Raw genomic sequence first — 23,161 nt, 5'->3', positions numbered from 1 at the left:
TTGATGGGTGTAAGAAGTTGTGTCGCCGCGGAGGCGGGTCATAGCTTGGTTACACCGTTTCTCCCTGTCTGGTCGATTAAGGACCGATCGTGCATATGACTCTAGGCAGGTCACAGACTTATTATCCCGAGCACATACTTGTGTATGGGCGCTTGGAAAGCTTGTTGCTCTCTTGTCGCGGATCCGGCTCTTTCCGAACCGACTGCTAGGGTTTGTTTTTGGTGGAGGAGGTCCTTGCACCGCACTGAGTCCGGGACTCAGGGGCGGGGGCTTGGAGTCCCAGTTTGGACGGGGACCTGGACACCCGGGATAGGAGAGTGATGGGTTGGTCCTGCTTGTGCCTGGGGTACAAGCGGGGCGTGTGTTTTCGGGGTACCCAGCTGGGGGCATTGATTCGCGAATCGCCGGGCTATCCGGTACGGCTTGTCTATGGTTTAGCATCGTAGTAAGAACTGAAAGATGAAAGATGGAAGATGGACAAAGAAAATCTGATTGCTTACCACTTGCTTGAAAGTAGCACATGTGCTTACATAGAATGGTTAGTTAATGAACCAATGCGGCTATTAATAAAAATCAAACATAAGGACGCATGCTTAGTAATGCTTTCTGCAAATGCAACCCACAAGCCAGATGGCCTTTCATATCCTTGGAGTCTTTTCTTTTCTCCTATCGGGTAAGTCTTGCTGAGTACAATTGAGTACTCAGGGTTTTATTCCCCCTGTTGCAGGTGACAGGTGGATGCTTGAGCTGACCTTTGTGTGTGGATTCCTCCTGGTGGGCTCAGAGAGGATTTCCTTTACGCTGCGGTCATAGTTGCTATTTATAACTCTCACCAAATGTTTTTATGAATGAAAGTACTACAACTGTGTCATAATTTACATATCAATAATTCATCATGCCATGATTAGATATTTATTTCCGCTGTAACTCTGTTCACATGTTTCTATTCCGCTGTTCAATTAAATTGTTTATAACTCTGATAACATGATTTCATTCCGCTGTTATATTAATAAATATTATACTCTGATGTTGTATTAAAAGTGATGTAAGAAATGGTTACGAATGATGTAAGCTTTATTCTCTCATTTGTGATCCTAATGGCAAAAATGTGGATTTTCGGTTCTCCCCTGGGGTGTGTCCGACGGAACCAAGTAATTTAGTGTTCTCCCTTGAGTGCTTAGTGTCTAATGGAAGACAAGCACTCCTGTGAGTCATTAGATTAGGCGGTTCTGCCACACCAAGACTACACCCCTCTATTTAGTTCTCAAGCACCTTATCAAGATCCTAATTGGGCAACAAAGGTGCCGGGCTAACTAGAGCTCACCTAACCAATTCTAAGAGCAAGATCACATAAAACCTATGCCACTAGTACTTTAAGCAACGGGGAAGCTTCTACACATGCTAGAAAGCAAAAGCATAAAGCCACCTACGCTCACTAGTAATGCTCAATAACAAGGCTACACAAGCCAAATTATAGAGCGCAAAATATTTAGCTACACAAACTAACCAATGTGACTAACAAGGTTACCTAAACCGAATTAGTCACGCAAGGGAGCTACTTCTATGCTACACAAGCAAGAAGGTAACTAGCAAGCTATACAAGCTAACTAATTACAAGAGCAGCTACACAAGCACAATGTATATGAAAGTAAATATAAGCTTGTGTAAAAGGGAATGCAAACCAGCGGGAAGAACAATGTTGACACGGTGATTTTTCTCCCAAGGTTCATGTGTTTGCCAACACGCTAGTCCCCGTTGTGTCGACCGCTCACTTGGTGGTTCGACGGCTAATTGGCATCACCCGCCAAGCCCACATATTTGGCACCGCAAGAACCTACCCCAAAAGTGAGGGTAGCTCAATAACACACTCTACTAGTGTTGATCTTCGCGGCCCCCGCGGTGTGAGAACGGTACCCCTCAGAATCACTTCTCCGGAGCACCGCACAATCTTTCATGCATGCTTCGACGGAGACCACTTCCGAGCCGTCTAGGAGGTGGCAACCTCTAAGAGTAACAAGCACCACCGGCTTGCAACTCGATCACCTAGTGCCACTCGATGCAATCTCACAATGCAATCGCACTAGAATCACACTCACACTCAATCGGCTGATCACTATCAAGCGTATGTGAGTTAGAGGGATCCCAAGCACACCTACACAAGCCACCAAGGCTTAAGGGTGCTCAGTAACCAGCCAAAGGCCGAGCTCCACCTCTATTTATAGCCCCCAAGCCAAATAGAGCCATTGGAGCCAAGTAGCACATTTCTGCGTGGTCACCGGACAGCAACGTGCGGGCATCGGACAAGGGGTGGCGGTGCCCCAACGGTCGAATTGCAACAACCATTTAAAACTAGCCATTGGACAAGTGGGCACCGGACAAGGGGTGGCGGTGTGCACTGCCCTATGGGGGGCGGTGCCACCTGCCGCCCAAAATCCAAACCTCGCGCTCTCTGGAAAAATATGGCGGTGCCAGACACCGGACTGTCCGGTGACCATGGCAGTGCCACTTTAGCTCAAAACCAAAAATCACCACTTCAATCTTGTAGAGCATTTCATTAGCTTTCCGAAAAGTCCTAGATCATCAAAAACGGAGTTCGAAGCTAAGAGTTATGCCCAAAATACAAAAGGGTGGTAGCGCTGATTTGGGCACGTTGCTGGAGGTGGCGGTGCACCGTGCAAGGGGTGGCGGTGCATCGCCCCTTGGGTGGCGGTGCCACCGCCCTAGGCTGTCCGGTGCACACCGGAAAGGGTGATGCCACCCCTAGGAAGGGCTGCGCATTGGGTACAAGTTTGGTTGCGTTTTTTGACCCTCGGACAACCCAAACTTGGTCTTTTCTTCTTCTTTTCATCTCTAAGTTGATCCAAATCAACTCAAACAACTTCTACTTTGCAAATGTGCCAACACCACCAAGTGTTCACCATCTTGTGCATGTGTGTTAGCTTTTCACAAACATTTCCCAAATGATTAGTTACTCAATTCACCACGCCACTCGATCCTAGTAACGATGCAAAGTTAGATCACTTGAGTGACACTAGATGACCGATATGCAAACAAGTTTGCCACTCTTGATAGTACGGCCATCTATCCTAAACCTGGCCATAAACTTCTGTACACACCTATGACCGGTGAAATGAAATACCATACAAATATACCTTTGCCTTGTGCATTCCATTCCATCTCCTCCAATGTCGATGCAACACATGCACCAACATAATCACAAATGATATGATCCACTTCATATCATCACATGATCGTATTGGTTCATCGATCTTGACTTCACTTGCTCTTTACCGTTGCTTCGGTCCATCGACGCCAAGTCATCACTCAACTTGCCATTCACACACTTGCAACCGGCCCATCAAACCAAGCCTTATCTTGATCTTCTGCACCTTGGTCACATGACTTAATGTAGCCTACGACGATGTTGGGGCACCCGGTGCATGGTTAGAGAAGGATGGTGGAGACGACGACAACACTAGTGGTAGGTGGACGATGAGATTGCTGACAGCTAAGGCTAGCGATGGAGGAAGCGATGACAGAGCAGCACAATGAGAAGGGAGAAGAGAAGTGGGGAGGGATAGGTGGTGATAGTGGAGGTCGGAAGTGGGCGGTGATTGAGGCAGCGATTGCGGTGGTTGGAGGTGAGCTGTGGTGTTGTCACGGTGTAGGAGGAGGACAATCACCCTGTTCGCTTTTTGGTTTCAGCCAGCCAACAATATTTTCCTCTCACAACAAACCAGCACCAGCCAGCCCAAACCAGTCCAGAAACCAACCAGCGAACAGACCGAATGTGGCAGCGGCGGTAGTGAAAGAGAAGCAGAAAAGACATGTGTCGATACCTGACACCTACGTGTTGATTAAGAGTCCCCATACATACCTGTCGAGTCAAATAGTGTCATCCCATATCAAACTCGTAAGATAATTTCTATACACTAATAAAATAGCTCCGCTCGGCTGCACCGGGGCTGATGTAGCCACAACGGTAGGCAGTGCTGGTGCAGTCGAGCATATTGAATTCCTATACTCGCTCAAAGGTAAAAAGAAAAACATATCCGTATTGGTATCAAATAGTCGACGAGATGAGAATCATGTAGAGCAAAACATATATATAAAAATTAAATAGAAACCGATAATGGTGGCTGAGTCATGTACGAATCACCACCTACCGCCAGTGCTTGCTGTTTCGGGCATGGATCGTGCTCTCCCTCCTTCCCCCTGGAGAACGCCCGTTGCCATCTCCATTCGTCTCATGTTCAATCACCATGCATGGCCTAAAGGGGGTTACGGTATGGGCAATGATTCGACGAATAGGATTTGCTTGCTCGATCTCTTCATTGGCCATTGGGCTTGCTCGCTGCAGATGCATGCTTGAAATAGTTATAGCTACAGCCGCAGAAAGCTCAAGCAAGCAGACCGATCATATTGCGTGTCCATGCCGTGTGTGAAGTGCATGCGGCCGCCGTGTCCAAAAGCAATGCAATCTACCCTGCAATCTTTTGCTGGCCGGCCGGCCGGAAGGATCACGCAAAGGCGGATGCAAATGTAGCCTCGATCGATCGGTAGCTCGGAGTGGGGGATCATCCCAATCCCAACACGCATGGCATAGGTTACGGTACGAGTGGCACATGCACCTGCAAATAGAAGCTCCGATAGAGAGTTAACGAGAGGAAAAAAAAGGTACAGAAAAGTTGTTCACAGAAAGTGTTGCACTTTGCTTGATATACTAGTACTAGTACAGTCGAACATATAAACAACTTGTTGACTGGTTGGTTTCTAGGTAAACCTGGCTGGTGCTGGTTTGTTGTGAGAGAAAAATACTGTACCATGACTGATAAGTCCTGACTGAAACCATCAAACGAACGGGCTGAAAAACAAAAGTGTTGAGTCGCCGAAGCCGCGCGCTCGTGCCGGTGCGGCGGAGCCAATGCCAACTGTCATGGGAACCAGACGGGATCCGTCGTCGGATCTACAGCGTGATCGGCTGGGGTTGGTTGGCTGGCCAGCCCCCTCACATAGACACTATTCATATAAACTAGTCAGCAGTACTTTTCTTTCGCGTAAACAAACCAACAACGATACAAACCAGCCAACCGAACATGGACCTCACCTAGTCAGCAACCTGCGCGCGCGTTTGACGACGCACACTGCCCCGGCCCCCGGCCCGGCGTTGGCGTACCGGACCGGACCGATCGCCCCATTCTGCAGAAAGGAAGGAATCCCCGTCCGTCCGGCGGACGCAAAGGCTGCTGCTTGCTTGCCATCGCCCGGGAACGAACGCCACACGGTAAAAACTCACCGCGGCGCGGTAACTTGACGCACGCCTTCAGTCCCAAACGGCCGTAACGCCGCGGTTTGCTTTCCTCGGAACCTGAGGAGGAGCCAGGCACCGGCGCCGCGCACCGGAGAAGAATCGCGACAAAAGATCTCGTGACGCCGCGCATCAACTCCGTCCCGTCTCCACGGCACCCATGGCCGGACGTGAGAGGCTCCATGCACCATGCACCACGCACCCAGCCACCACCCCCACGTCGCATGACAAGTGGGCTCCGCAAGCCCCTCTTCCGGCGCGCGCACCTAAACTCCGCGCTGCCTCTTCTCACTTCCACACTGGGCCCGACGACTCCGGGGCCCGCGGGTCAGTAACTGCAGCTCACTCTCCACCGTGTGCAGCGGTTACGCGGAGGGAGGTGGTGGGGCCAGCGAGGCGAGAGCATAAATCGGACGTGACCCTTCGCAGGCTTCTCCCTCCTCCACGCTGCTAGGCTTCTGTCACACGCCTCCCATCCCCCGCGCTGCTCACAGCGTCTGTGTGCGTACCTTCTCCCTCCTCCCACAACCCCCCCTGGGGTTTGGTTGGGGTTTTGCTTGCTCCCAGGAGGAATCAACAGCGACGGCGCCCGCCCCCGCCGCGGGCGCTAGGCGTGCGGGTGCTCGAATCGCGCGGCGCCGCAGAGGTACGCGAGCTCGGCGACCCCATCGGCGACCCCACCGCGCCCGTTTCCTCTTCCTTCGTTTCGTTCTGGGTGGGTGGGTGGGTGGGTGGGGGTCTCGGTTCCGTCGTTCATTCCGACGACTCGGAGGCGATCGCCGGCTTGCGGAGGGGTCGCGGCGGCTCCGGGTGGAAACTGCCGAGGATCGCGCGCCCGTGGAATTATTTTCAGCTTTTTTTTTTACCTTTTTTTCTCCTGTGCTTTTATTTCGCTGCGAGTTTGGGGGTGCTGGGCGATCGGCTGGTTCTAGCGTGGTTGAGGCGCTTCCCGGGAGGGATTGGTGCCGAATGCCTGTGCTCTGCGGCCCTTTTGGCCCCGTTTTCTGGTGATTTGGGACTTCGGGTGGGGGTTTCCGCGCGCGCATTGGGATTTGGGAGGAGCTTTTCGGCTGTGCCTTTACAATGGCGCTCCGATTTGGCCCCTTCCTAGGGAGCAGGAACTACTGGCGCCGGGTGTGTAGTTCGAGCGATTTCTAGTGGTTTTGTCTCGAAAATTTCTGTGTTCGCCCTTGATTTTGCCTGCTGATGTGCTCACTGCTCAGGGTGTCTGGGTATGGGTAGTAGACTAGTTAGGGAACTCGATCGATTGCTGCCTGCGGCACCCGGCGCACCCTCGTCGCCGGCTCCGATTTCGCTACTGCAGTGGGCAGCGGCACCGATCCGTGGTCGCCCAGTTCTCTTGCACACCCGCAGTTTTCTAGGTGGGTTTGAGGGTCCATGGGTTTAAATTTTTGTTCTCCGGCAATTTCTGAGGAAATGATTGGTCGCTAGGTCGCGGGTATTTAAGTAGTACTAATAACGTCCATGTACACGGAGCTGCATTTATGCCTCAAATTTGGTACTGGGAGATCCCTGAACTCTGAAGAGTTTCAGCATGCCGGGACGATTTGCTGGTTGGATAAAGCCTGTGCCTCGGTTGGATTTTGGTGTAGAAAGTAGTGCAAATTAGGCGCAGATTGTTATGGCTCTTGTGTTGTACGTAATCATTATGGTTTCCAGAACTTCATGCTCGGTAGGCTCCCCTGATTTTGGGTTGTGGGTGTTGTTTAGTGCTGTTGATGTTTCAGGTTTGGCTTTGGAGTGATTTTACTTAGCACTTATATATAATAATAATACAACAACAACAACAACAAAGCCTTTAAGTCCCAAACAAGTTGGAGTAGGCTAGAGTTGAAACCCAACAGAAACAATCAAGGTTCAGGCACGTGAATAGCTGTCTTCCAAGCATTCCTATCTAAGGCTAAGTCTTTGGGTATATTCCATCCTTTCAAGTCTCCTTTTATTGCCTCTACCCAAGTCAACTTCGGTCTTCCTCTGCCTCTCTTCACGTTACTATCCTGACTTAGAATTCCACTACGCACCGGTGCATCTGGAGGTCTCCGTTGCACATGTCCAAACCATCTCAACCGGTGTTGGACAAGCTTTTCTTCAATTGGCGCTACCCCTAATCTCTCACGTATATCATCGTTCCGAACTCGATCCCTTCTTGTATGCCCGCAAATCCAACGCAACATATGCATTTCCGCGACACTTAGCTGTTGAATATGTCGTCTTTTCGTAGGCCAACATTCTGCACCATACAACATAGCAGGTCTAATCGCCGTCCTATAAAACTTGCCTTTTAGCTTCTGTGGTACCCTTTTGTCACATAGGACACCAGACGCTTGCCGCCACTTCATCCACCCTGCTTTGATTCTATGGCTAACATCTTCATCAATATCTCCGTCCCTCTGTAGCATTGATCCTAAATATCGAAAGGTATCCATCCTAGGCACTACTTGACCTTCCAAACTAACATCTTCCTCCTCCCGAGTAGTAGTGCCGAAGTCACATCTCATATACTCAGTTTTAGTTCTACTAAGTCTAAAACCTTTGGACTCCAAAGTCTCCCGCCATAACTCCAGTTTCTGATTCACTCCTGTCCGGCTTTCATCAACTAGCACTACATCGTCCGCGAAAAGCTGACCCTTGATGTAGTCCTATCCTAATCGGGAAGTCATCCGTGTCTCCATCACTTGTTCGAACTCTAGTCACAACATTATTGTACATGTCCTTAATGAGCCCGACGTACTTCGTTGGGACTTTATGTTTGTCCAAAGCCCACCACATAACATTCCTTGGTATTTTATCATAAGCCTTCTCCAAGTCAATAAAAACCATATGTAGGTCCTTCTTCTTCTCCCTATACCGCTCCATAACTTGTCTTATTAAGAAAATGGCTTCCATGGTTGACCTTCCGGGCATGAAACCAAATTGGTTCATAGAGACCCGCGTTATTGCTCTCAAGCGATGCTCGATAACTCTCTCCCATAGCTTCATAGTATGGCTCATCAACTTAATTCCCCGGTAATTTGTACAACTTTGAATATCCCCTTTATTCTTGTAGATCGGTACCAATATACTTCTCCTCCACTCATCAGGCATCTTGTTTGATCGAAAAATATGGTTGAACAACTTGGTCAACCATACTACAGCTATGTCCCCGAGGCATCTCCACACCTCGATTGGGATACCATCCGGTCCCATCGCCTTACCTCCTTTCATCCTTTTCAACGCCTCTCTGACCTCAGATTCTTGGATTCTCCGCACAAAGCGCCTATTGGTGTCATCAAAAGAGTCATCCAACTGAAAGGTTGTGTCCATATTCTCACCATTGAACAATTTGTCAAAATACTCTTGCCATCGATGTCGGATCTCATCGTCCTTTACCAAGAGATGCTTCCTTTCATCCTTAATGCACTTAACTTGGTTGAAGTCCCGTGTCTTTCTCTCACGAACCCTAGCCATCCTATAAATGTCCTTCTCTCCTTCCTTCGTACTCAAATGTTGGTAAAGATCCTCGTACGCTCTACCCTTTGCCACACTTACAGCTCGCTTTGCAGTCTTCTTTGCCACCTTGTACTTCTCTATGTTGTCCACACTCCTGTCATGGTACAAGCGTCTATAGCATTCTTTCTTCTCCTTAATAGCCCTTTGGACTTCCTCGTTCCACCACCAAGTGTCTTTAGCCTCGCGTCCCCTTCCTTTGGTTACTCCACATACCTCTGAGGCTACCTTCCGAATGTTGGTTGCCATCTTGTCCCACATATTGTTTATGTCGTCTTCTTCCTTCCAAGAGCCCTCTTTGATAACCCTTTCCCTAAATACCTCTGACGTCTCCCCTTTCAGTTTCCACCACTTTGTTCTTTCAATCTTAGCTTGTTTATCCCTACGGGCACGCACCTGAAAACGAAAATCTGCCACCAAAAGCTTATGTTGAGAAACAATACACTCCCCTGGTATCACCTTGCAATCCAATCATACTCGTTTGTCCTTTCTTCTTGCGAGGACAAAGTCAATCTGGCTACAGTGTTGTCCGCTACTGAAGGTCACTAGATGAGATTCTCTCTTTCTAAAGAAAGTGTTGGCTATCATCAGGTCAAAAGCTACCGCGAAGTCCAGAACTTCCTCCCCCTCCTGATTCCTCTACCATACCCAAAACCTCCATGAACTGCCTCGAAACCTGCGCTTGTAGTACCTACATGCCCATTAAGATCTCCTCCTATAAAAAGTTTCTCACTACTAGGTATAGCTCTAACCAGGCCATCTAAGTCTTCCCAGAACTGTCTCTTAGCACTCTCGTCGAGGCCTACTTGGGGGGCATACGCACTAATTACGTTCAAGACCATATCACCAACGACAAGCTTGACTAAGATAATCCTATCTCCTTGCCTTCTCACTCCCACCACACCATTCTTGAGGCTCTTATCAATCAAAACTCCTACTCCATTTCTATTCGCGACTGTCCCTGTGTACCAAAGCTTGAAACCTGTATTGTTCACCTCCTTCGCCTTCTGACCCTTCCATTTAGTCTCTTGAACGCATAATATATTTACACGCCTCCTAGTCGCGGTATCAACTAATTCTCTTAACTTACCTGTAAGTGACCCTACATTCCAACTACCTAAACGGATCCTAGTTGGTTCGACTAGCTTCCTTACCCTTCGCACCCGTCGACTCTGATGCGAAGACCCTTGCTCATTTTTCACTACACCCGGGCGCCGATGTAGCGCGCCACTAAGGAAGCGACGACCCGATCCTTGGTTACTTGACACCATGCCCAGATCACGACACGGCGCGTCACGGGGGTGACGACCCGGCCCTTGCCCATTTAACACCATACCCGGGTTCCGATATGGCGCGTCGCTAAGAGGGTTACGCTCCAACGATTTTCTTTCGGGTTTCATCTCCATTTAAGTGGCTAAGTTTTTACATTGGCTCGCCACGCCTAACACAACCCTCCTCCTTTACCAGGGCTTGGGACCTGCTATGCTGGGACACCAAAGGCGCCCCACGATTTCACAATTTATATGCGATGTTTTCCTGGTGCAAGAATGTGAGTTATGAAAACAACAACCTTTATTCTTGTCAAAAGTGGTGCTGAATGCAGACTATTTTGGTGCCTTAACAGGTTTCATACAAGTGGAATGACCAAGCAAGAATTTGGGATTGTTAGCTCAGAGGATATGGCTGGGCACACTCACGAAGATAGATACGCTAATGTTGATTTAGTTTGTGCTCTGTGTGACAATGGAGGTGAAATTATAAGGTGGGTGTGCACTTTTTCCAGTTTTTTTTATCTGCTGTCCATTATGCATTTCCTGACAGGATAAGTAAAATATTCAGAATGCTCCATGACTGATGTAGTCCATGCTGTTGACATAATGCTGCCTTTTCAGGTAGAAATATATACACACACATTAGTTAGTATTGTGGACATGGTAAAAGAGGGCTGAGGGTTGTAAAATTGATTTAATTTAAAAGGGAACATAGTGGTGTCTAGTTTTTTAGTTCTGTTTTAGAGTATCACCTATATACCCATGCAGTTTTTCAAGAGATATATGCAGTGGCCTGGAAATTACTAGTTGTTTTTCTTAACGGATTTCGCCACTCTGTTTGCAACGTCTTTTGAAGTTCTTGTATTACATGTGAGCTAACGGAATTGGTGAGTCATTAAACAATGCTTGGTTGTGGTTGAAACTACTCGTTTTTGTTGCCTAAAATGCCTGTATTGTCTGTATTTGGTCTCAAAGGCTCGCATTTTGCCAGCTATGGCCAATATTAGTATCCAGTTTGCATCATCTTCTGTACTTTTTGAAGAGAACACACACAAAATTCTACTTATATGATTATCTTCTCATCTTAGATAAACACCTTCTAATGTCGATCCATTCTTTCTGATTCATGAAATGTATTTTTTTCTGTACTTTCTTGCAGCTGTGAAGGCCGGTGTCTGAGGTCGTTTCATGCAACTAACGATTCTGGTGAAGATTGTCCAACCTTAGGCTACAGCAGGCAGCAGTTAGATGTATCTATCATGACCCTTTCACAGTTGAACAAGTTTAACTTTATTGACTTAACATATTCTCCAACCTATTGTGGGCGTCCTTTGATGAACTCATGCATATTTACAGGCGATAAAAGTTTTTAAGTGCAAGAATTGTGAGTATGGAATATATCAATGCTTTGCCTGTGGAAGGCTAGGTTCAGCTAAAACTAATCCTCCAGAGGTTACCCCCTTTCACTAAAAAATATTCATAGAAAATTCATTCGGATACTAATTGGATGATAACTTTTGCCAGTGCAATCATAAAATATGGTAGAATTATTAATGCTCCTTTATGCTGTATCAGATGGTTTTGAAAGCTTTTTGTTTTAAATTCCTTGTTTCTTTTAGGTGTTTCCATGTGCGTCTTCAACTTGCGGTCACTTCTATCATGCAAAGTGTGTTGCTCAGTTACTCTTCCCTGAAAACGAGGCCAAAGCAACTGAGTATACAGCAATGATAGCCAGTGGGGCAAAATTTGCATGTCCCCTCCACAAATGTGGCATCTGCAAGTACGGGGAGAACAAAGAGGATAAAGAGCTGCAGTTCGCTGTATGTAGGCGGTGCCCAAAGTCATATCATAGAAGATGCTTGCCAAGGTATTAAAGACTTATTTGCATTGTTCATTTCCATAGTAGTTTGCATTCCATCAATAGTCATTTCAATACAAGTCTACCTGTCCACAGGGAAATTGTCTTTGAGGACTTCACTGAGAATGGTCAATGTGTTTTCCAAAGGGCGTGGGACGACCTTCTTCCCAACAATCGTATCTTGATATATTGCTTGTATGATATGTTTCCTGCAGTCAAGTAGCTCTGCTGATTCTATTATTATCCAACAAAATTCTGAATGGACCTTGTTATTTGGCCAGGAAGCATGAAATTAATCCAGAATATAGAACCCCCACAAGAAATCATATTAAGTTTCCTGAGGACCCTACTGCTCTCAAGAAACCCCTCAATTGTGCCAATGGAATGAACAAAAAGGCAGTGAAGATACGATGTCTCGAGGAGCTTCCTTCTAATAAACCCCTCAATTGTGTCAATGGAATGAACAAAAAGACAGTGAAGATACGACGTCTTGAGGAGCTTCCTTCTGCGCCAATGTCCAATGTTAAAAGATCTTCCTGCACAGTGAGAAGTTCTTCATTAAGAAATTTGAGGAATAAAAGAAGGAAAGTGACTGTTTCTGAAGAAAAACCTGTGGCTATGACGAAACTCCCTGAGATTGACAGACACACTGAGATGAGGCAAGTCTGTATCCCTGTGTTTACTGCTATCCGTTTCCTTCTTTCCAACCAATTTGTTCTTCATATGCATTTCTTCTGCTATGAAATAAAGTTTTGATGGTGTGGGCTTCCCACAAAGAAAATAACAAGAGTTTCAGTAAATAGAAACTCCAAGAATATCTAATGTTCATAACATTGTTCATAACTCTTGCTAATTCAGTGTAAACATTGTGCATTAGAGGTTATGAAAAAGTCAATGAACTATGTTTGTTAAGATATTTTACTTTTAAGATATTTTTGGATTTGTTTAGGTTTGCTTCAGTGGAACTTTGGTTATCATTCAAAAGATTAAGGTTCGCTGTGCTGTTTTTTCATTTACACTAATGGAAGTGTCATTTACAACAATATTAATCTCTCTTAGATCATAACCATCACATTTATTCGGTTTACTTTTATTTCTGTGCCAGTTATCGTATAAAATATTTTGAGTGAATTCAACCATGGCATTATGTGTGCAATATTTTGTTCAACTCATGCTTTCTTTAGTACTGTTGTATCCTTTTCTTTCCATGATCTGCACTGCATGCACTGAGGCTACCCTTCTCTCTAGAATGTATGAGTTTGCACAAAAAGCGGCAGCTGGTATAACAATGGAGGATGTAAAGAAAAAGCTAGTGGTACCATCTACGCATGCACCATATCTGCAGAATGCTGATAACATTACACTGGAAAAGGTGGAAGAATCTGTTGAGGTACTTTGCTATACTTTGAAGAACTGAAGATTTTCCATGGATTTGGTTGGTTTCTTATGTCATTATGTGTTTTCCATGCAGGCGGTTAAAGATGCTCTGCATATGTTAGAAAATGGTGCACCTATAGCAGCTGCCAAATCTGTCTGCCCACCTCATGTTCTGTTTCAACTTGTAAAGTGGAAGGTACATGGAAATGTGGAACTCTCCTCTTGGTTGTTTTACACAAATTATGTTTTACTACTATTCTTTTACATACTTACAGCTTTAGATGGTATGCATATACTATTGTAGTAGTTTGCCAAGTTCTAGCCCTTATTTTTTTAGACTAATTGACTTTGTTACCTCCTTATTATTCCCTCCGGTCACAAATAATTTACGATTTGGACAAGATCTAGTCAAACTTTGAAACTTTAACTATCAGCAATTTTTGAAATATTTAGCTTGGAAACACACCAGAAAAAGTGGGTTTGTCTTGAAAAGTATTTTCATAATTAATCTCATAAACATATTAACTTTTGTAAATATATTCTAATAGAAATGGTGGTCAGGGTTGCATCTCGAAGGCCATGAGAAGTGAAAAATGTCAAGTTTTTTTTTGACTAGTGGGAGTATTACTGAAACATTGAGATAACCCATTTAGAACACCAGATACCTTGGAAAATATTTTTTTTTTATTCTTCGTAGCATTATTGGCAAGGTGCAAATGTGCAATGAGTGGTTAAATATGGTGTTTTATGTACTCGAGGTTAATATTTTTTTTTGTTAAATTTAAAGTTTGGCATCCATTATAACATGTTCTATTATCTGCAGAACAAGCTGAATGTATTTCTTGCACCATTTCTTCATGGCATGCGCTACACATCTTATGGGCGCCACTTCACGAAACTGGATAAACTCCAGCTGGTAGGTGCAACCATTAGTCCTTAAAACAAGACATGATTATCTTCACATTGCATTTGTTAATCTTTTCTTCCTGTTCTCTTAGAAGCAATGCATCACATTGCCACATGGCAATAGCGTTCTACATAAACAGAGAGACATGTTCTCTTGAGTATGAGGATGGTCTATTTGGAACCACCGTAACAGATGTGTGTTTGATTGGATTCAACCCAGTCTTAATGGAGTTTTAGCTGTAGTTAAGGATGGACTTCACCTCTGGAGTCTGGCCAGAGCTCGAGGAGTTTCCCATCTCGTTGCTCTAGACCCAGCCAATGGGTGAGTTCTACTACTACTAGTGGTCGAGGGTCAGGTCTTTGTATAGAGAGAGACGGATTGTGCCTTGTGAAGTGTGTCGGGGTGTGTATGGTGTTGTAAGGGGTTCCTAAACCCCCTTTTTTCGTCTTAATATAATGATACACAGCTCTCCTGCATGTTCGAGAAAAAAAATATTGTGAATTTGTAGTCTGTGCATAATTGTCATAAAGGATAAACAGAAAGACATTGCCACTACGTAATACTTTTGATGTTGTTGAACGATAAATAATAAATTGGCATCCATATGCCAAAAGATAATTTGGAACATAATTCAAACTTTGTCGTTTGAATACATGTAATATGCTACCAATGTGGTTAGTTTACATGACTTGGGGGCCAAGGCGGTATACAGGATTGTAATCCGTCCCTACTATATCCTAGTTTTGATATAACAAAGAGTATAAGATTTGATAGTTTTGGATTACTATGATATTAAAGCCCATTGCAAAGTTTCTTATGGTTATGTCGAAAAATGGTTGCTAAGTAACCAATTCAATGGAGTTGCACATGCGATTGTAAAATTTATTAGGGGCCTTGATACAAATTATACTGTCTATAAATTTAGACATGTTTTTCTGAGCCTTGAATGAGTAGAATTAAAAATAATATTATGATAGTTGGATCAAATAATCCTTATCAATATTGCTAACTTGGCATATACTTGAAATGTACCCTTGTGTCATTGCATCAACATTCTGTAGTAACCCTGGGATGAATTTGGTGTAAGGAATAGGAATCTTCTTAGGCCATCTTATATTGTTCCATTTAAATTGGTTATAAACTGAGTGCTGTACAACTGGCAACAGATCTATTTCGCAATGTACTATATTATTACAGATTAGCTGTTGGTCTTCAGGCTGGTTTCTTGTCACTTATCTATCTTGGAACCCAATATTATTCTTACAAATTTTGTTATATACGCTAATTTTGACCATGTGCTGATTGCATTATCCTTTTGTAATACTAAAGCAACTGCTGTAAATGTGTGCAGATTGTTGATAAGCTACAGTGGTATATTCAAAGTGGTGACACGGTAAAACATCTGTTTTCGTTTTATTACATTAATTTGGGTGGCCCTTGTTTGGTTATGATATAACATTGTGCTCTGATGAAAGTGCATAAGCAATGTGCTGCATTCTGAATATATGGTCTTCTTTCACATTTTCTATTCTCATGAATTTGTGCAATACATTTTGCTCAGTTCATTGATTAAGGAAGATCTCAGAAGAAAAGGCTGTTGTACAATGTACATGATATATTCTATCCATAACAAACTTAAACACCTAGTTGATGTCTCTGGTAATCTGGTTAAATCAAGTATATAGCTAAAAATTGGTTGGACAATAGCAGTATTTATAAGAAACAAATATTATAAAAGGTGACAGTTCTTCGTTTTACCAGAGATCGTAAAATTTTGTATCTTAGTTCAGTTTATAGCCGACAACATATAACTTTGTACACCATATATGTATGCTAATTCACCATGCTTCTGTTTCATTGCAAATATCATGGCCTGTATGTTACGCTTTAAAGCTTTCTATAAAAGCTGGGTTTTCCTCTGTCAAAAAAAAAAAAAAATCATAGCATGTATACCTGTTCATTGAATGTCTTGCTTCAGTTCATTTTGAGCATAATGATTTTGATGCTCATGTAGACATTAGGTCACTCGGATTTCTATCCTCATGTTCATTTCATACAAAGCTTTGAAAGTTTATACCAATTCTTGTTTTTTCTTGTGTTAAGCAGAATTGATCATAATAGATGATCAACAGATGCCACTTGTTATGAGCCTTATTTTGTCATTTATTCTTATTCTTTACAGGTGGTTGATTTTTGCTGTGGTTCAAATGACTTTAGCTTGTTATTGAAGGAAACATTGGAATCTTCTGGGAAAAATTGCTTCTACAAAAATTATGATCTCATTCAACCAAAGGTGGTATACCTGTTAATTCTGCATTGGCCAGTGTCTGTTTGTTTGCGTTTTTAATATTTAGTAACACACCTATGAAGTTGTTTAAGTTTTGATTATGCTACATACTAGAGATGGGGCCTGAAATCACACCTGATATCTTTTGCCACTTCATTTTAAATGTATTGTTAAAGTGTTCTACCACAGCTGACATGCAGAACATCGTCTCCAATTTTGTAGAATGATTTCAATTTTGAGAGACGAGACTGGATGACTGTTCAACCAGATGAATTGCCCACAGGATGCAGACTGGTACGATAACAGGAGCTTTTAATGTATCAGTTATTTAAGTTGATCAACTACTGTTATTCACAGGTCATGGGGTTGAATCCTCCCTTTGGGGTTAAAGCCTCTCTTGCGAACCAGTTCATCAACAAAGCCCTCACTTTCAAGCCAAAACTTATAATACTCATTGTTCCCAAAGAAACTGAAAGGTTTCCCCTCTCCCTATCTTTCTGCATGTTTTTTTTTTCTTTATAAAAGATATATCATACCATTCCATTCTTGATGTTGGATAGATTGGACAAGAAATACCCACCATATGAGCTAATATGGCAGGACTCAGATCAGCTCTCCGGAAAGGTACTTCTGGACAGTAGTCTCCTTGAGTACATCACATCCTCAGAATATTGCTATATTCTTTACTGATATTTTCTGTTGGGAAACTATGCAGTCATTCTATCTACCTGGATCTCTGGGTGTTGACAACAAGGTGATGGAGCAATGGAATATGTCACCTCCTCCGCTTTCTCTGTGGAGCCGTAGTGATTGGGCTAAGAGGCACTCAGAGATCGCCAAATCAATGAGGCACATCCCCAATGAAATTGCGTCCTCTGGTGATTTGCAAAGGGATATGGCTGCATCTGTACCTACCACAGAGCATGTGGAGATAGATGATGCAGAGGTCGCAGGCATACCTCCCTGTTTTCTGGATCAGCTGATGTCTGACACGTTCCATGACCCAACAACTTCTCCAGGGGACTGCTGGAATGATACCAATGGGCGATCGCGGCAACCATGCAACTATGAAACCGCAGGACCAGGAAGGAGCGATCCAACCTATGATCATACAGAAACGTGCTCTGATATGAGCATTTCATTGTCAGAGAGTGATTTTCAGAGAAAAGATCAAGCTTTGTCAATGCCAGAGCATGGAGGCACCAACTCTGAAGCCTCGGATGCTGTTGGAAGTGCGTCGGCAGAGAAACCAACTGTTGATGCCGATCACGATGAGGTAACATCAGCTCCTGGTCTGTATCATTTGCCGGGGAATGCATCAGAGGCAGGCAGACAGGCAGCTGGAGTTCACTATTGGATGATGGAAGACTCACCACTCCTGGAGGACGGAGAGCTGAGCGATGCGCCACCGGCGGGCAGGCCTGCAGCTGGCACCCATCATCAACCGACGGAACACAGGCCAGCAGCAGCAACACCCGGAGCTGCCTCCTGGTGTGGGCAGCAGCCAGACCACTCGCCACCTGTGGCCAGGCATAATGCCAGAACTCTGCCACCAAGAAACACCTTCCCCGGGCTGCGCTTGCGGCAAGGATGCAACACTTCTCGTCAGTTCCTGTCCCAAGGCATGGGCCATCAGGCCGTCCATCAAGGGCTATCAAATGCTTGGATTGAGGATGAAGACTATTAGGCCTAGATTACCAAGGAAAAAAAGAATCCCTCTTCTGCTTGTGAATGACCTGCCCGTGACATCGTTGCTGTGTAGAGTAGGAGATAGCTGCTAATGTGCCTCGCGTTGTCTTCGCAGGTGTGAGCTAGTTTGTTCTACGGCCGGCTTTGGAGTATGCTGAGGTTACACTAACGTTGGTAGAGTTGGTTCTGGAGTCTGCATTGGATCATTTGCTTTCGTTAATTGTTACTACATTCATGCCCTGACTGCTTGAGCCTGTAACTGTTTCTGACGAAACATCTTGCCATGGTCCACGGACTTGATTGGCTTTGAGCCTGAGACATCAAAGATGAGAAAGTGAATTATTCAGGACAGATCTTTCGTTGCCTGCGTACCTTGTTTCCTGTCGCAACTTGCATTCTGAATATTTTGTTCCTCTATCTACATATAATAATATGCCATCGCCTGCTAGCAAAGCACGGTACATGTTTAGGCATTTTTGGTATGCTCGAATTTCGTTCAGATACTGGGAACATGGACATCTTTTGTACAAAGGACATTTCAAATCTCCATGAATTTCATTCATGTTTCACAGAGATCTGAAAACAACGTCTTGAGTAAGAACCGGACAGTAGTGCCTGCCATTCATTTCAAGTATTCAACATGCCCAAAAAAAAGCAATTTCCGTACATTGCAATCCGTGCTGTTGGGCAGTGTGTTTGTGCATCTCCAGACTCCACACTTCCACAGGCCACTGGTTGCCACTCCGAGAAGGGAGCTGGATGCCCACCACCACCACGGGGACGGAAGCGTGCGCCGGAATAGAAGCTGCCGCGGCTCGGTGGGCGGGCGCCATGCCGTTGCCATCGCCCGTCGGTGGAAGAGCCGGGGCCGGTGTCGTGCGACTCGGTCCCGGGAACGCCCTACCGGCGGCTCCGGCCGCGGAGATCCGCACGTGCGGTGCGGCGACGATCGGCGGTGGTCTGGCTTGGGGCTGGCCGGCCGAAATGACCACAAAGCCCCCGGGGGTGCATGCGGGGCCGCGGCTGCAGGTGACGTGAGGTCTGAGGTGTGGTGGCCGCAGAGGCGGCCGGACGGACGGAGTGGCGTGTGGGCTCCCGGTGCTGGGAGGTCAAAGCAGCCGTGGGCCCGTGGCCGTAGGCTGGCCTGTCACCTGAGCCGCGCGTGGTGCGGTGCATGGTGGGCCAGGCCCTGCTAGCGATGCCGTGGGCTTTGCCGCTTTCGGATTCCCATTTTTCCCTCTGTGGAGGTCTGAAATGCTTATTGCTCTTTTCGGCGAAATCGCATTTGTTTTCCTTTAAAAAAAGAGGAAATTGCATTTAGTTTTCGAGAGGTAACCCTAGACTGATTTTGAGATCGACGAATTCATCATGTGATATACACCTCACTATTGAATAGTACGTCGATCGTCTAGGAATAAAAGAATCGTAACCTGAAAATGCGAGCACTAATGCTGAGTCAAAGTAAAGATTCCTGTTATTATTATTTTTAATTTTATGTCACGAGTCTAGAGCTATATTTTTAAAGTATATAAGCGTGGGCATGGTTAACAGGGATATGTAGACCCTGATTTAGGTCTTGTTTTGATCTAGTATATAAGCGTGGTCAATACATGTGGATTGAGGTGAATTCGACAACATCCAAACAAGATCTTAGCAGTTAAGAGAGAAATTCCTTTCCATCTTGAGCAATTTGCAGCGTCCTCTTGGTCCTTAATGTTATAAAATATATATATTTCTTTAGCACTCGTTAACAACTAAAATAATATTTTTCCTTAAGAGTTACACGTATGTCTTTTCTCATAAAGAAAAACAAGTTTCCACACATTCTTACTGGTTAGTAGATAACATTAAGTTTCCAACAGTCCTATATGAAGTTTCTTTGCTCTCCCATGAAAATCCCTACCGACACGACCCTAATAAAACCATTTGGAGTTGTCACGATTCACAAACACTGCCATGGTTTTCTATATGTGGTTAGCAGTGTTTAGCCATCAGTTCGCCTTGTAGCCAAAGCAAGGGTTACCATCTTGAGAGCACCCCACAGAATCCAAAACATTATTACATACCATTTGGGCAAAATTAGCTACTCCATCCTGTCCCTAAATAAGTGTCGTTTTCGCTTCCTAAGAAATAACTTTGACTAAATATATATATAAAAATATTAATATTTATGGTATAAAATTAATATCATTAGATAGATCGTTGAATCTAATATCATAATAAATTGATTTGGAGATACAAATGTTGTATGTATTTTTCTACAAATTCAGTCAAACTTTACGGTACGAAAAACCAAAAAGCGATAGTTATTTAGGGAGAGAGAGAGAGGGAGTAAGTGATATGTGTTTAATAATCTATCTCTGCAAATGTTCTGTGTAATCGTTATATGATTGAGTAGGAACAGAAGGCGAAAATGTGAAAAAGGTCTGAAAGTCTTTGAATTGGGTGCATGATGACAAGTCCTATCGGTCACATAACTCTGGCATGACCGCATGACCATGAAGAAAGTTGGTGTTTTCATAGATAAACAATGCCTGGGTTTTACACACGTTCTTCTACCAAATTACTGGTAGTGCTGCCTGATTCCACATGCGAGGTAGATGTCCTGGTCAACAGCACACGCCTAGTACTGTTCCTTGAAAACGCTATTCCCGAACAGAGATTTGAAGGGCAAATAAAACAAAACGAAAGTCACCAATAATGCTAATTGCTAAGCCTTCCCACCTTTCACTGTTTAGGGAAGATGGAAGAGTGCATGCATGTGGGTGAGGAAAAGAGGCCCAATTTTTCACTTTTGGACCACTATACTGTCTCTTTGATCAACAAACCAAAGCCTTAGAGTTCGTTCGTCCTTTGGTTAGTTACTTGTAGGAACAATCTTCTTCCTTTATCTCACTTTATAAGCTTAGATCTTCTGCATCCGTCTTTGTTTAACTACTATTACTATGCTGGTGGAAGAATGTAAACATGCAAGTTTTAGCCTACACAAATACGTACTTAGAGTTGAGAGTTCGACTTTTGAGTCAAATAATTTTATTAATAAAATACGAACTGAGCGTAGCTCAGCTGGTTGGGTTTCTTGTGGTGGAACCTGTCCACCCAGGTTCAAGTCTTCGACTTGATACGGGTGCTCGCATTTTTCTAGATTTATTCTAGGATCTAACGGCGCTATTCTTTCAGTGGTCGACGACGTGCCCATCGACAACGAGGTGCCTGTGGTGACTTCGTCAATCTCGAGATTTGCCGGTCCAACTCAGTTCTTCGGAGGTGCTCGTCAATCTCGAGATTTGCCGGTCCAACTCAGTTCTTCGGAGATGCTCATAGGGGTAGGGTGCGCATACGTGCATTCATAGGGGTGAGTGTGCGCTCGTATATGTGAGTGTCTGCATCTATAACTAGGTCTCGCAAAAAAATATTCATAAAATGAACCATGCAGATTCTAACAAAATAACAATATTTGTTAAAGTACATATAAAATGAGCACTAAATATAATCACTTTCATATTATCAAGACTTTAATATAGCCTTTGCAGTGGCTAGCAAGGAACCAAAAAAAAACTATAGCAATAATTAGTTGCTAGATATAGCAAAGGCCAAAGGCTATATGCTTTGTAATCGTTGCATGTTAGAGTCAAAAAATGAAAACACAATAAGGATATGTTTGGCTCAGCTATAAGATGTGGAAAATAGAAGATGCTATGAACTATGTGCTATAAAAAATTATAAGTTATCTAGTTAAAAAAAACTATGAAACCTATCTCCTCTCTTTATCTCCTTGAAACAACTACAAAAACGTGCCTCTATTTCTACCAATTTGGTAAAGTTGAACAAAAACAAGATCCATGGTGCTAAGAAAATTGTACTACGCAAAAGCAGTCGCTTCTGAAAAAAGCACCTCTTGGTTCTACATGTTTAGTTTGTATTATGCTTTTTGGTAGCAAAGCACTTTGCTAGAAACTAAACCAAACATTTTCTAAATATGGGCACTTGCTTCTTCACTATTAATTTATTGTTGGTCGTTTTCTTTCAAAAAAAACTATGCATAAAATAGGCGTGGCACATGTATGCAGGCACAGAAGATCCTGGTGTGAGCTCTTGCTAGGCTGTGTGTGTTTAAAAACCTCTAGTTTTATAATCTACCGCAGTGGCCTTAGAGTCTAGTGCAAACAAACCTTCCCCTCTCTATCCCTCTGTCCCTCTCCCTCTCAAACACACGCGCTTTCTTGGTGCGCCTTCTGAGCCCAGCAGCAGCTACTCCTCACCGGCCGCCGGGACATGACGAAGAAGGACGAGGAGGACGCCGCCAATGCCACCGTCTCCAGCGACGACGACGTTCCCCGCTCCCCGCCAGCCCGGAGAGGCCGCCGCCGCCTGCCGCTCCGGTGACCCCTAGCTGCTTCTCCTTTCTCGCCTTCTGAGTCGTCGTTCTCCTTCGGAGCAAAGTCATACATGGAGCGAGCTCGCCGTCGTGCAGACCAGCGGCTCATCAACGGATTGAGGAGAGCCCTGGCGAAGAAGGAGCCGTGCGTGTCCTTGTGATGCGTGCGGATTTGGCATGCGGGAAAGCCAGGCATTTTTTTTTCTCAATTCAGACTCGTTTTCGCTTTCCTACCCTCGGTGATTGTTGCTAGCTGCTGCTGCTGCTTTTGTTGTTGGTTTAGCCTTTTCTTTTCTTTTCTTTCTTTTTCTTTTTTGGCCCCCCTCCAACTATTTGTAGTTTTTCCAATTACAATTCTACTAAGAATATCGGTTCTCGGAGATCGAAATGGTCATGTGGATTTTGCTTTATATCTCTATGTATGTATAAAGCTAGCTACCATTATTTAGCAATACGCGCAACTTGACCAAGTGCAATGCTACAGCCTACAGCTCAAGTCTGATCTCTCTCTCTCTCTCTCTGCATATATATATATATATATATATATATATATATATATATATATATATATATATATAT

General features: G+C 44.4%; 1 protein-coding gene and 1 pseudogene across 3 annotated transcripts; one reads left to right on the top strand and one right to left on the bottom strand.

Annotated features, from left to right (window-relative positions):
• The first annotated feature begins 5,772 nt into the window (after positions 1–5,772).
• On the top strand, positions 5,773–18,677 carry LOC136476771 (protein ENHANCED DOWNY MILDEW 2-like). Of its 3 annotated transcripts, XM_066474718.1 has the most exons (17): positions 5,773–5,954; positions 10,283–10,364; positions 10,440–10,577; positions 11,246–11,336; positions 11,443–11,538; positions 11,706–11,953; positions 12,041–12,139; positions 12,226–12,603; positions 13,193–13,334; positions 13,416–13,517; positions 14,145–14,237; positions 15,580–15,621; positions 16,411–16,521; positions 16,738–16,809; positions 16,873–16,991; positions 17,076–17,139; positions 17,231–18,677. In XM_066474718.1, the coding sequence occupies exons 2-17, from the start codon at positions 10,339–10,341 to the stop codon at positions 18,200–18,202; spliced, it is 2,793 nt and encodes a 930-aa protein (XP_066330815.1). In that variant the 5' UTR covers positions 5,773–5,954; positions 10,283–10,338; the 3' UTR covers positions 18,203–18,677. The 3 variants fall into 3 exon arrangements, with proteins under 3 accessions (XP_066330815.1, XP_066330816.1, XP_066330817.1); XM_066474719.1 differs by lacking the exon at positions 10,283–10,364; XM_066474720.1 differs by lacking the exon at positions 11,443–11,538.
• Positions 18,544–22,655, bottom strand: LOC136469444 (uncharacterized; annotated as a pseudogene).
• Between the last annotated feature and the right edge of the window lie 506 nt (positions 22,656–23,161).

The sequence above is a fragment of the Miscanthus floridulus genome, chromosome 8, assembly GCF_019320115.1.
Source record: "Miscanthus floridulus cultivar M001 chromosome 8, ASM1932011v1, whole genome shotgun sequence".
NCBI classification, from domain to species: Eukaryota; Viridiplantae; Streptophyta; class Magnoliopsida; order Poales; family Poaceae; genus Miscanthus; species Miscanthus floridulus.
Note: the sequence above shows the minus strand (reverse complement) of the source record. Positions and strands in the feature narration are given on the sequence as shown.